This window comes from Prorops nasuta, unplaced genomic scaffold, assembly GCF_024137725.1.
Source record: "Prorops nasuta isolate Cenicafe-Biocafe unplaced genomic scaffold, Cenicafe_Pnas_1.2 PNAS00011, whole genome shotgun sequence".
NCBI classification, from domain to species: domain Eukaryota; kingdom Metazoa; phylum Arthropoda; class Insecta; order Hymenoptera; family Bethylidae; genus Prorops; species Prorops nasuta.
Genome location: NW_027116808.1, coordinates 5,534,549 through 5,549,093, shown reverse-complemented (window position 1 = coordinate 5,549,093; position 14,545 = coordinate 5,534,549). Strand labels below are relative to the sequence as shown.

General features: G+C 29.9%; 1 protein-coding gene across 1 annotated transcript in view; it reads left to right on the top strand.

Annotated features, from left to right (window-relative positions):
- LOC136777393 (phospholipase B1, membrane-associated-like) overlaps positions 1–10,480 on the top strand; it is a 55,837-nt gene extending 45,357 nt beyond the window's left edge. The window contains exons 4-7 of the mRNA XM_066733641.1: positions 3,232–3,408; positions 6,534–6,832; positions 7,355–7,533; positions 9,207–10,480. Of these exons, the coding sequence (XP_066589738.1) occupies positions 3,232–3,408; positions 6,534–6,832; positions 7,355–7,533; positions 9,207–9,406 (855 nt within the window). The 3' untranslated portion in view covers positions 9,407–10,480. The remainder of the gene's footprint in view (positions 1–3,231; positions 3,409–6,533; positions 6,833–7,354; positions 7,534–9,206) is intronic.
- Positions 10,481–14,545: the final 4,065 nt, after the last annotated feature.

The following is a 14,545-nucleotide window of genomic DNA, read 5'->3' as shown; positions in this document are numbered from 1 at the left end:
ATATAATTTCGCTCAGTCACATTCTGATCAGACATTCTTACTTGACATTACACATATACAGAGTGTATCAGCATTGATGCTTTTAATTTTAACCGCATATTCTTGAGTATAAACTAAGTAGAAAAGTCCCATACTATGACGTCCGTAAAAGCATCATTGCTGAGATAAATCAATTTTAAACCAATAAATCATGGCTTTGATTCAATGGAAAAATTACATTACTCTCAATTTCGTTGACAGTCCCCCTCAAAAAACAAAAGAAGTTTGTACTTCTGCTAATCCGTATTGTCGTACACGCATATACACACACGCACGCACGCAACTACGCCGATTATTAACACATGTTCGTGACGTCGACGAATTTGGGTTTAAAAACCCTTCACACTGTACGGAATATAATCAAGCGTTCACGCATATACATGACCAACGCGCTTAAGGAGTTTACTACCTGACCGTCACTTACAAAAGTTTAGAACTTAATGATAGACTAGTACCATATACATCAGATTTCATAGTAAACAGAAAACTTTTGTAACCGACTGTTTTTCTGAAACTCGTCTGTGTACCACACAAAAACAAAACATAACATTCATGCGTACATATAAAGTAAGATGAGTTAGAGAGAGAGAGAGAGAGAGAGAGAGAGAGAGAGAGAGAGAGAGAGAGAGTTTGACGACGCGTATATTGTTGTGCTGCTTCCAACTTCAAATCGCAAATAATTCAATGTCACACCTCTGACTATATATTAAAATATCTCAATAACGGAAACGCTAGGCTTCCTGGCTTTTTAATACCATCTTCCTTAAGGTTTCAAAAAATGAATACTGCTTTTTCAGCAAATTCCTAAGAGCCGTATTTTATTAATGAGCAAACATGTCTTGAAACTGCTGTTACATTCCATATGACGCATGCTAAATTTTGACACTTTGAGACTCCATACCTCGAAATCTATGTCACTGAGCTATTCCAACATTCAATCAGTTACGTGTTACATCATAATAAATACTCAGTATCAATTTGAAAAAAATCCTAAGAAAACTGATTTGGGTAGTAACCTCCTTAACTGATTAAATATGAATAACAGCTATATTATATTATGTTTTGCTTTTTCGAACATTGTGATTAGTGACCCGCACTGGTAGGCACGCAATTCCATAAGAAATAACAAGTATGACCCATCGGTGGGTCACAACGTCGCAAACTAGTTAATATTACTTCCTAATCTCTTACATTACTGATCCTGGTGCTAATGAAATCTATGTTTTGCCTATTTTTAAAAGGATCCTCGATAGCACCCATTTAGTTTAAAAATCTGGAGAATAAAACGCCGTTATTTGTAGATTAATTTTAAAATCGTTTTATCTTTTCGGTGACGCGACACGAACTGCTCTAAGGTAGTCTAAAAATAAGTATTATGTTAAATAAGCGATTATAAATCGTATTTTTTCTGTTTTTCAAAATGTTACTGTTTTAACAGATAGAACAGTTTGCTGCGTGCATAATTGGAAGATCAAAATGACTCGAAAATTGGTTTTCAAGTAAAGCTATAATCTTGTCTTGAAATTTCGGCCTAATAAGTGGAGAGCCTGAAGGATCCCTTTAACAATAAATAAATCTTTTTTCATTTTATGCAAGGACAAGCTACAAAATCAAGAATAATTTTTTGTTAGTGCTGTAGATTATTATTCATAGTCTTTGCACGATCTTAAGTAAGAGAAGATTTCAGATAAGTTAGCAAATATTTATGCTTTTCTCTTTTTCAGATTAAGACGATTTGCTTGGTGAATTGTAAAATATTTCATTTTGGTGACCATATCAACTTCTAGTCATTATAAACTAGAATCTGGTCTAGTAATTGGCTAGTTTTACTGGCAAGTCTATTTAGGCAGGCACATGCCAAAAGGGAAAAACTATGGACAATCTACGGTATAAAGAAAAAATTATTCTTAATTTTGTGGATTGTCCTTTCATAAAATGAAAAAAGGCTTATTTATTCGTAAAGGGATCCTTCAAGCTCTCCAATTAGGCAGAAATTTCCAGAGAAAACTATGGCCTTATTTGAAAATCTATTTTCGAGTCATTTTGCTCTTCCAATGATGTTACAAACTGCTCTATCAGATAAAACAGTAAGATTTTCAAAAGCAGAAAAAAATACAATTTCTTATAATAGCATTTTAATATAATACTTATTTTTCGACTACCTTAGAGCAAATCATATGTCTCGTCACCGAAAAGATAAAACGAATTGAAAAATAATCTACAAATAACGCCGTATTATTTTCTACATTTTTCAACTAAATAGGTACTGTCAAGGATCTTTTTAAAAATAGGCAGAAAATAAATTTCACTAAAACCAGGATCAGGAATGTAAGACATTAGGAGGTAATATTAATAATCGCCGTAGTTTCGTGCGTGTGTGTGTATTTTCGTGTACGACAATACGGATCGGTGAAGAAATACAAACTTCTTTTGTTTTCTAACACTAGATATACCAGACCAGTCAAAATGACTGTTTTCGGTATTTCAATTTAAAATTCCTACTACGTGTAATATCTTTTTTTTCGTAATGATATCATGACTTTTCTAGTTATAACTAAAGAATTAATTTTATAAAGTTTATATTACTGTATATATGTTGTTAGTAAAAATAATTTGCGTTTTTGACACTTATACCAGTACCAGTCAAAATGACTGGTTCAATTGCTGGTACGAAAGTGAGAGTAAAGTATTATTTCCGTTGAATCGAAGCCTTGATTAATCGATTTAAAATTGATTTATCTCAGCAATGATGCTTTTACGGATGTCATAGTATAGGACTTTTCTACTTAGTTTAGTCTCAAGAATATGTGGTTAAAATTAAAAATATTATTAATGTTACACCCTATATAACAAATTTAGCATCAAAATGGATAAAATAATACCACGAGGCATGTAGGATCGGGGATATCCAGCTTTACACTATATATATAGTTATGATGATTGAAAATCACTGATATACACGACAATCTAAAATTTACACGTTATTACATAGTTCGGCGTTTAACGTATCACTTAAATTGCACAATTAGCAAATTAAAAATGTTATTAACCATAATAAATTATGTATACGTTTGCAAAATAACAAAGGAGTAATGTGAGGGACGAATACTTGAACACCCTGTATAATAACAATGCGTGATGATGAAAGAGGAGAAATATAATATACATAACAAAAAATGTATTATTTTATAGGAATTCAATCCCAAATTATTTGGTTATGCCTATGGGGATGCTGCACCCCATCATAAAGCAGCCCAATTCAACGTTGCTGAAACTGGAGCAATGTCTTCAGACACTCCGTACATGGCCAAGGTCCTCGTGGAGAGAATGAAGAATGATCCAAGAGTTGATATGGAGAGACACTGGAAGGTCTTTGCTTATTTACCATCAATCACATTTAATCTGAAATTTCTAGAAATAAAATCTATTTTTTTTAAATAATATTTATAGCAAGCTCGTATTTGGATAAACTTACTCTGGTTATACTAATAGATCTCTTATGGACACTGTGAATACTAATATGACCGTAATTAAATAAGGATGTGTATAGTAATGCATATGCAAATTATAAGGCTATCGTTGTATTTTGTAAGTGGTCAAATGTAGCTTTTATATATGTAAGTATATACAACTATACATTCTCATTTCAATATCTTTGTATTGGTCAATATGGTCTCTATTCGTATGCGAAAAATAAACTTGAAAACTTACACAAGTCAACGTTAAACAGATCTGATATAGTATGTGCATACTAGGGTGGATTGTACTTTGATAATATAGGATTCTGTACATTTCATTGCTCTCAACTTCGGTAACATTTTTATTTATGCAGGGTGTGTTTATAAAATTGCACTGCCCCCCTACGCCCTTTCTATTTTTTAGGGAAATGTGTTCTAAAAACATGTTTATTTTTTAATTTTCGAAAATATATTAAGTTTTTATTCATTTAACATTGAAAATCACGCAAAGATCATTTGAAGGCCAAGTTGAATTTTTTTTAATATAAATTCATATTTTTTATTGTATATCCTTATTATAGCTTATCTCAAGACATTTCCAAAATACTACATGACCTTGTCTCTTCATCTACTCGTTAACTTAATATTTTAATTTAAATTGCATATTGGTGTGGGTTTGACAACGTTTTATATGTGCAACCACATTACATATACATGTGCATAGTAAATTATGTACTTGCAGTTTTATATCTAAATTAGATAGTGAATGAGTAAATGAAATTATAAATATATATATTAGGGTGATTCAAAAAAAGGAAAAAAAAAATTTTTTTTTGTGCAAATTTATTTTTATATTTTATGCATTTAAATAGAATTTTTCACCAAATTCGACCTCTGCAACTCAGTTCTAAAAGGTGGTGCAATTCATTTCATTATAATTTTTTTACTGTATATCTTTTTCGTCATAACCTATTATGAAGTTACACTATTCACACAAAATCATTACCATATTGTTTCTTTTAAGCATTTAACCGCACAATAATCATTATTTAGCTATTAATAATGTAACGATTTCGAGGAAACTCATGAAAGAACGGTATGGGCTATTATGCTGTCTCGCCCTGGCACTCTATTTTGGCTCCTTAACTCTTTTCGCCACCGCTAGGCGGCCATTCGCTGAACACTACTCACAATACTCACTAACGTCATCTCATAACTGAAGGATAATCCAAAAAATAAAACTTATTCGAAAGGCATTTCATGATAGGTTATGACGAAAAAGATACTACAGTAAAAAAATTATAATGAAATGAATTGTGCCACCTTTTAAAATTGAGTTACAGAGGTCAAATTTGATGAAAAATTCTATTTTAATGCATAAAATATATAAAAAAAATTTGCGTTAAACAAAATTTTTTTTCGACTGTTTTTTAATCACCCTAATATATATTAGTTGTAAAGCTCTTGATATAATATATAAGAAAATACAATAAAAAATTTATTTGATCATCATATGACCCTTGCGTGTCATTTCAAGGTCAAAAGAATATAACTATACGAAAAATTTTTGAAAATGAAGAACCACGTGTTAATTTTTCTTTAAAGGTGTTTGTTCTCTGTAATAAGTAATAAGAAAGGAGGGGGGACTTTTATACGAATACCTTGCATGTATAAAAAATGAGACTTCTTAAAGTTGTGACGTGTCGCGAATAACCAAAATTTATTTGTGCTCTAGTTGGTTGGCAATTTTGGAATTACCTTGAAGTCAATGACTCTGTGGTCAAAATGACTTAAATATTCATTTAGTGTTTACTATCATATTATTCATAGTATTCAATTTTAGAACATTTTTGCAAGTATTTAAAGATGAGATTAGGTTTAAAAGAGCATCAATATACCGGATTTTAGGTTTTTAAGAGCAATTAAGAATTTTTTTTTCAAAATTGACTTATTTTTATATAAAATGGTAATGACCCCAGATGCGATCTATATTTTACTGGGGTACACACTATGTCATTTAATAAAGTTGAAGACCTTTAGGGATATTAATTAAAACTTCATACAATGGAATGATAACCAATTTTGAAATTGTATGATTCTGATATTTATAGGAATTTCGGTTTTCTACAAAAAAAAAACCTGGTAAAATTTGGATAAAATCAACACACATTTATCTAGTTAATTACTATAAACTGTCTTTAAACTATTCAAAAAATTATTTATTTTTGATTAATTATTTTTAATAAAACAATTGATATTTACGTTATTTTGAAAACACTATAAAAATCATATTGGCTTAGTTAAAGCTTCTTTGTATACAAAGTGTCCTATCAATTTCCGGACGCCTTCTGTTGTTAAAGATTCTACAAAAAAATTAACCAGTATTAATTATTCATACAACTTGAAGTGTACTAAAAACACGGTAGTGTCGTCAACAGTAAGTACGTTATAAAAAAATACTGCCATTTAAGCACTACTATTTAATACAGTAAGTTTTAATTTATAGTGACCGAATAATTTTTTGAAAAGACCTTTTGTGTCAAAATATCATGGTCTTTGAAATTTAAAAGAAAAACCTCTTGATTTTTGCATATTCTTGAAAAATAAATAAAAAGTAGAAAAATGAAAAAATGCTTTATTTAGAATTGATTTGTTAAATAATTTAATTGACCAACATTTTAAAAGACATTATTTTTTCATAAACAATCAAATATAATATTAAAATAATAATTCAAAATATTTATACCATCAATAAATTTAAAGCTGTGATTAAAATTCCTAAAGGTTCTCAAAATGAAAGCTTTTTTCCATTTAAAATTCGACAGCTTGTTGAAGTATGTGATAAGAGCAAAGAAATTTTTACGTGATGAAAATAACGACTAGCTTAATGCATGCATATGCATTACTACACATTCTGACTTCATTATCGTTATGTTGAACCGAACGGTGTATATAAGGCCAATGTGCAAATAAATCAATTTGTTCCTCAAGTCTACTACTTACCTACACTATAAATTACTTTGTATGAATTTTTAGATGGTTTTCTTAATGATCGGTGCCAATGATTTCTGCAGTGATCTATGCTGGGTCTCGTCACCTTGGTCAAAGTTAAAAAGTCATAAAGATGATCTGCTGGAGACTCTGAGAATACTCAGGGATAATTTACCACGTACCTTTGTAAATTTGATAATGCCGCCTCACCTGCGTGCTCTGGTTTTTATAACTGGTGATAATCCTACACCAAAATGTAGTATCACTACTAATTTTGAGTGCTCTTGCCTGTTTGGACTGAAATATCGAGACAAACGACAGGAATATTACGAAATAATGTCCAGGTTGTACAATAATTATTCAATTCAGGAGCTTTCGAAAAAATCCGAAAAAATTCATGTAACTCATTAAGATTATAAAATTAAAATTTTATGTTTTTTACGTGTATTTATATTTTCAAAAATTCTTTATAATCAGAGAATTTTCGTCCATCTCTTTTTTCTTTTACAATTTGACGTACGAATGACAAAAAATCTTAAAAATTGATACGTTAAATAATGCAGCAATTGAAAATTCTAAACCAGGCTAATCCACTAATTTTAAAACTGTAACTATAATACAGTGCTGTAGCTGAAGTTTAATATATATTTAATAATTAATAGGACTAATGATATTTATATATAATGAAGTTTAATCATTCAATCCATTATATAGATTGCATAATTTATAATTTAAGAGAATTAACTAATATTCATATTTGATACACATTTTCTGATAGAAATGGGTTTATTCGGTTTTTTTTCAATACTCCTCGTTTATAAATTTGAATGAATAACAAAACATCTAATTTGACATTGTTTGTAAAGATGGCAGAAATTGGAGGAGGAGATTGTCTCTTACGAGGAATTTCAACGTGATGATTTCACTATAGTAGCACAGCCGATCCTTACCGATCTCAAATTACCGATTCTCAGTAGCGGATTTCCAGATCGAAGCTACTTGTCAGCCGATTGTTTCCACATCAGTCAAAAAGCAAATGCTCGATGTAAGGATAAATGTTATCTAATGCTGAAGATCGGTAAAAAAATCGTAAAGCACGAACCGGTTAATTTTTCTTTCTTTTTTTTTCGAAAGCTTGTTATCTAATTTTGCGGTTTTTATTGAAATATACTATATACAGAAGCGAGATTGCATTGTTCCGTGAAAGTGCAATAACATCCTCATTTACATAAAATCCAGTTTGACCGGAATGCTCGTGTCTACGGAATTCTAAAATTCGGCTGTTTCATCGCCAAACCTATGTAATTGTTATGTAATTCTTGACAACACAAGAAAATTTAACAAAATTCTAACAATCTTTTTATTATCCAGCTCGATATATTAAAATCGGTTTGATCTTTTAGTGAAGATATCACGCGATATTAAATACTAATATAGATTCGCTATAAGACTGGATGTATATTATAGCTCCTATGATATAGTATTATAATGTTATGTGATAGAAAAGATTTTCTTTAATTTAAATAGTTGGAATTTATTGAATTTATATAATGTTATTCATTTCAAAAATTTTTAATTTGCATTAATAAACAACAGAAGTAGATGTTAAATTTTCGGAAACTACATCAATTTTTGCTTCAACAAGACCATGTAAAGTAATTTATGAAAAGTAGTTTTACGTAACGGTATTTGCAACTAGTTTTTTTTTTTCAAACGAAAATCATTGCATCAAATAACATATAATAATACTCTTGTACTCCCAGGGAACGATACTTATTTCAAAAAAAAAAAATTTTAAAATGTACAAAAGATATTTAAAGATGTACAGGTTGTGTCGAAAGTAGAGGACCCATTAAACATTTCCAAAACTAAGCGTTTCAGGAAAAAAATATATTAAGGAATAATTTGTATTAATTTCTAAAATCTGTTGGTGATGTATTCAATTTAATATTGGAACCATTATTGAAGGAAAAATAAAGGTCACCTTATGATTTTTAAATAACAATCTGTATTTTGTTTTTAATACAGATTTTTGTAGCTTATCTTAAGAATGTTTAAAAACCCTGTATTGATTTTAAATTTCCTCCATTCGTTTACGAGATCTGTCGATTTGAAAGTGTACGTTTATGAGCGACTATGCGCTTACATGTGTAGCAGTCAAGCCCACTGCTTCAGTCAAATCCACAATTATTTACTTTTTTAAATTTAAATATCTGATAATCACATGGATGTAATTAAAAATCAGTATATGCTTTTGGAAAAATCTTGAAATAAGCTACACAAATATACTTTAAAAACAAAATACAGTTTTCTACTTTAAAAACTCAAAGTGATCTTCATTTCTCCTTTAACAATCGTCCCAATGTTAAACCGAATACATCACCGACAGATTTTACAAAATAATATAAATTATTCCTTAATTCTTTCGTTTTTGAAGAGCTTAGTTGTTGAAATATTTCGGAGACCTATTATTGTTGACACACCCAAAGTAAAATATACGAGAAAAAAAAAATTCAAGTTGACTCTCACTACTTTTAAGCTTCTGGAATATTTTTTGCACGATTATCTCATAGTCACCTTGAAGAAATAAATTTCGTGTTTGCAAATATTCCATATTTATCATTATTTATTATTTATTCAGAGTAGATACTTAAAAAAAAAATTCTATGTAATTATTGGAAAATAGCTAAAAATACAATTAAACATTTTCTTTTTCAGTTAGCAACAGTTTGTGGAACAGTATGTTAATGCCGGTAGGGGAGAAACCACGGAATTGGGCCCCTTTATTTTCCAAGTTTTTATGTCCCACCAAGGAAAGACCGTATCTAGCAACTACGGTTAATTCGCGGGGTCAAAACGAAGTTTCAAGAAGAAAGAAAAATGCATCGAGGAACGACAAGGAAAGTGGGAAGCGATAGATTAATTAAAGACCGATTCATCCGTATTATTCAAGACTTTGAGTGCCATTAGTTTTAAGATACGTTCACGGAGAAAATGTTTCAGTCAATGGACAATTTTTCTCTATAACAGTGAGCAAAATTTATTGATAAAATAAATAAATTAATTAATACGATGAATAATTCATTATTCAATTAACCACTTTCTTATGAATTGTTTGTTGTATCAATGAATTTTGTTTAGTGTTTTAACGAAAAATTGTTTATTGGCTGAAACATTTTTCATGGTTTTTATATGTAGGATACGTCGAATAAAGCGACCTAGGGAATTCATAAATGATAGAAAACTTTTATCTGCTTGATTATTAAGGTTAGTCCACGCTGTAAATCCTCTTTAAATGAAATGTTTCGGTTTGTTCTCAATTCTCAATTAAACATTTTGCATAAACAAATAAATAGAGCTTATTTATATAATCATTTCTAATGAGATTTTCATCTTATAAAATGTTAATTATGTAAAAATGTTTGAATAGTACGAGGACATGTCGAAAGTGACTTATAGTGTGAATAACGTTGACAGATATCATATTTGCATAATATGCTTCTTGATGCAATTAGAAAGATTTTAAAAATGATCTCTTTAATATTTATAGTTTCATGTGACGTAGTCTCTTCATAAGTTTCTCTGTAACAAAATTGGTCTCAATGACGTCACAATGACCAATTTTGTTACTGGAGAACGTGCCATTTTAAAGAAGATGCAGTGTATGTTAGACAAATTTTTATGTATATTAGGAAACATGAGGCAAAACGGTGTCACGAGTCGCGGCTATTAATGTTTTTCGTTTAATAAATAGTGTAATGAATTAATTATGATGAAACATATATATTACTATAACGAATAATGTTACTCGTTAGAAATATTTATATTTGTTTACATTTAAACCTGTAAATTTGAGATATTATATTTTTTTCAAAAACTACATTTACCTCGTTATGCCTTATGTGCTTGTCTAATATTTTGTAAGTAGTTTTATACACCGTATTTGTTCAAAGATGTTGTAAATTATTAATGGAAATAATAATATAGAGATAATTAAACTGAAATAGAAATTATATTTTATTACCACTTCTCGTGGCTTTCAAAAATTTTTTAAAAGCAAAATAATGTTTCATTTCGTATAATTGAGTCAATTTTAGTAATATGTGTAATGTTATACATACACACATATTATTTCAAATTAAATAATTTATCAAATATGATTGAACAAAAAATACTGCAAATCACATTATGAAAACAGTATTTTAAAAAGCTTTTAAAATCATCCACAATGAATGCAATAAAAACATGTATTTATAACTTGCAGGTGTTATTCTCTTTGCTAATTAATTATTTTATCTTTGCAATAATAATTCCCCCTCGAAACAAATATTGACTGGCTCCAGTAAAATTACATATATCTATTTCCCATTAGACAAGGGTGGATCCTTTAAAAAATGACACTATTTACAAAGCCTCTAGTGCCATAAAAAGAATCACCAAAGTATCATAAACTATACACATACAATAATTCTTTAATTATAAAAATATAAAATTAAGTTTACAATGTAGTCCATGGGACCAAACAAAAAATTAAACAAAAACAATTCTATGCCAAAATCTACACATTCAATCATACGTACTGTTCGATAAGCAGTATTTGTACAAAGAATAATTATTTTTTTAGTTGCAACTCTACGTAAAGTTTAATTAATTGTAAAAACTATTTAACGATAGTTTTTCTTAATTAAAGAAATAAAAAAATGTGATTAAAAGAAGAAGAGGAAGAAGAAGACGAAGAAGAATCTGTAATTTCGAAGAGGGATATTTTTCTTAATTGCGGGAATCGCAGGTAGTTTGGTCGATGGACGATAATTTATGAATGCTGCTGGTGGTGGATTTAACGAGGAGGCGAAGAAATTTCTCGGTGGTCTCTGTAGACGTACGGACGGTGAAAGAACAAGGCGAGTTTGAGCAAGCCCTCGTGTGGCTAAACTCAAGTGGGGGCCTTTCCTCTTGGCCTAGGAAGCACCGCGCTTCATTCATGAACCCAACCGACTCAATACCACTTTCGATCTCGGTGAATAAACTCCTCTGCAAATCTCTTTCTGTTCCTCCAACCAAAGTACCACTGCTCAAAAATATAAAGTCCTATTAATGACTGTTCTGACATTTAATATATATATATATATTCAGTGAATTTCATTTTCCAAAAATGTACATTGTTATCTCAACTTTTTTATATTAATCGTTCAAATGGTTGCTCGCTGATAAAATTATTATTTGGTATGCAAAAACTCACTAAAATTTAATTGGATATTTTTTTGAGTTCGTGAAAGTGTTAATTTGTTAAAATTGTTATTTGTTGGTAAAATTTTTATTTCAAATGCAGAAAATTTAATAAAATTTAATGGGACTTTTTTTGAATTCGTCGAAGTGTTAAATTGGTATTCACTAGTAAAAATTTTATTTTTAATTCAAAAAGATTACTCAAATTAAATTAGACATTTTTTTGAGTTTACCAAAGTGTTAAATTGTTACAATAGTTATTCGTTGGTAAAATTTTTATTTCGAGTGCAGACAACTCGCTAAAATTAAAATAAACGATATTTTTCGGGTTCGTCTCGAGGTGTTAAAAATTTCTCACGAGGCAAAGTAAAGTGCTAAAAATCATTGGAATTGTACGAGCTTGATGGAATATATATAAGGAGGTTCTGTCGACACGTGTCACACGTGAGGATAATACCGAATCACAGTGTTAGTGCAAAAATGTTAGAAAACAGCAGAATAGTGCGTGGTAATAATTAATTTTTTTTTCTACTTCTCAAGAAATTGTCTCGTCGATCAATAAAATTGTTCGAAAGGTTTGGTAAACCGTTATCTATATATAGTGGTGCTAAACGTGGAAATGACAATTTTCAGGCGCGTTTATTTCAAAGACACAAGATTCTTTTAAAATGCAAATGAGCTGATAATGTGTGTCACGTTTTCCATGTTAGAATCCCACACGGATGTACCAAATTAACGGATTCCTCGTTACTCCTTCGTGAACCATTAATGTTCCTATTGCTAATTAATTCCACGTGGATTTTCTCTAGGAATTTTTCGAAAATTTTTGAGATTTTGGTTTCTTGCAAAAAATTTAATTCTCCCTCGTTTTTGTTCTCCAGCAAAACTTACAATGGGAAATAATAAACGTTAAATTCGAGTTTCGAGTGGAGAAAAGAAATTTGGAGGTTTTGAAACAGGATATATCTTCATTGCTTATTCACGCAAGATCACATAATTTACGCTATTTGCAAATTGTCGAAAGCTTCGTGAGGTCACGGTGCGACGACAATAAAAATGATTTATGAGAGGCTGCTCCACGCGACTCCGCGTGAGTTCAACATTCAAAGTTGAACAACGGCGAAAGTGTCCCCCCCCCCCTTACTAGCTTTCGTTACTCACGCATAGATTTCGACATAATACTTTTTTTGTCATCAGAAAGTTTGACGTTTGGCAACAATAATAATGAAAATAAAATTTTCCTTATGTTGGAAATTATTTTGTTTTTTTTTTATTTAAATTTCGAGGATTTTGTGGTAATAATGGAAATTTAGTTATCGTTGCACTGTAAAAAAATGCAAGCATTTTTCGTCGTTTCAAATTTATATATTTGGCAGAAATAATAAAATCGCAAATTTTCTTATTTTGTAAATAAATCTGTAATATTTTTTCATCTAAAATTTCCAAATTTCGAAGTTATATGAAAACGTGCTTTTCCTTACGCGTTAGAAATAATTTTGTCTTTTTCATTTTAAATTTCAACGGTTCTGTAGTGATAATAGAAACGCAATTATCGTTACACTGTAAAAAAAAATGCGAAACTTTCTTGTCGTTTTAAATTTTGACATTTAGCAGCAATAACAAAAACACACATTTTCTTACCTTGTAAAAAAATCTGTAATGTTTTTTTTTTTATTTGAAATTTCCAAGTCCCGAAGCGATAATAAAAACGCGCCTTTCGTTACGGTAAATAAATTTGCAAACATCTTAAAAACACACACGCCACGCGTGACTGGGATCCCAAGGGAAGATTGTCCCACAGGATCTTCCTCCCACTCTTTCAATTCTACTGAAGCATTTTACGAGGGAGAAAAAAACTCTAATATGTTACCATGACTCCGATCTCAAATCAGATTAATCCTACGCTCTATCTTATCACTGATCGTTGGGCTAATGGTAATTTTTATATTCCAAGTGTACGAGTTGATCAATCTGATATGTAGAGAGAAAGAGAGAGAAAAAGGAGAAATTCTTTGCACAAATAATAATCATTCCTTCGACATTAATATTCGTATACATTATGAAATAAGAGAAACACGAAAAGAAACATTAGATTACATTAAGGAAATCGAGGAATCATTTGGTACAGAGTAAATTCAATAACCGTATGAAATATTTAGTAAATTTTTATTAATGAATCATAATTCCTATGAATTAACAACATTTGAGATTAAAATATTTTTTTTAATAGACTCAAGAAAATAAGGAGTAAATTTTTTGTTTTAAATATTAAACATTATATTTTTTTAATAATAGCTGAATCATTCCTTATGTGAATTTCTGCTGGAATATGGGAAATAACAGGATACGTGATTTCAGATTTGGTGCTTTGGGAATGAAGAGATGCCAAGGAAAAATGGGACAAGAGAATGATCGTGGTGACGAATGTTTTGCATCGTTGAGGGATGTGTTGGATTTTCAAAATACTTGATTTTTTCAACGAGAAAAAAGAACAATATTTGAAAGATACCTATTTATCCATAGAAACCCTAGAATCTTTCTTGTGATAAATATTTGGCACCTTTAAAGTTTACAAAATCCTAAATAGCAATTGATGATTAGAAACGAGAAAAAAGTAGAACGATATCTCGAAGAGTTGATAGAAAACGTGAGGACGTTAGAAGTGAGAAATTTTTTGCATTGTGAATCATTGATTTTTAGAAACTAAGGACAAAATTTAAAGATAAGAACTAAACGATAGAAACTTGATGTTACTGGCTTTGATAAATATTTTGAATGTTTAAAATATGCAAAGTCCTGAATTTGTTTATTTTTAGTAACTATTAAAATGG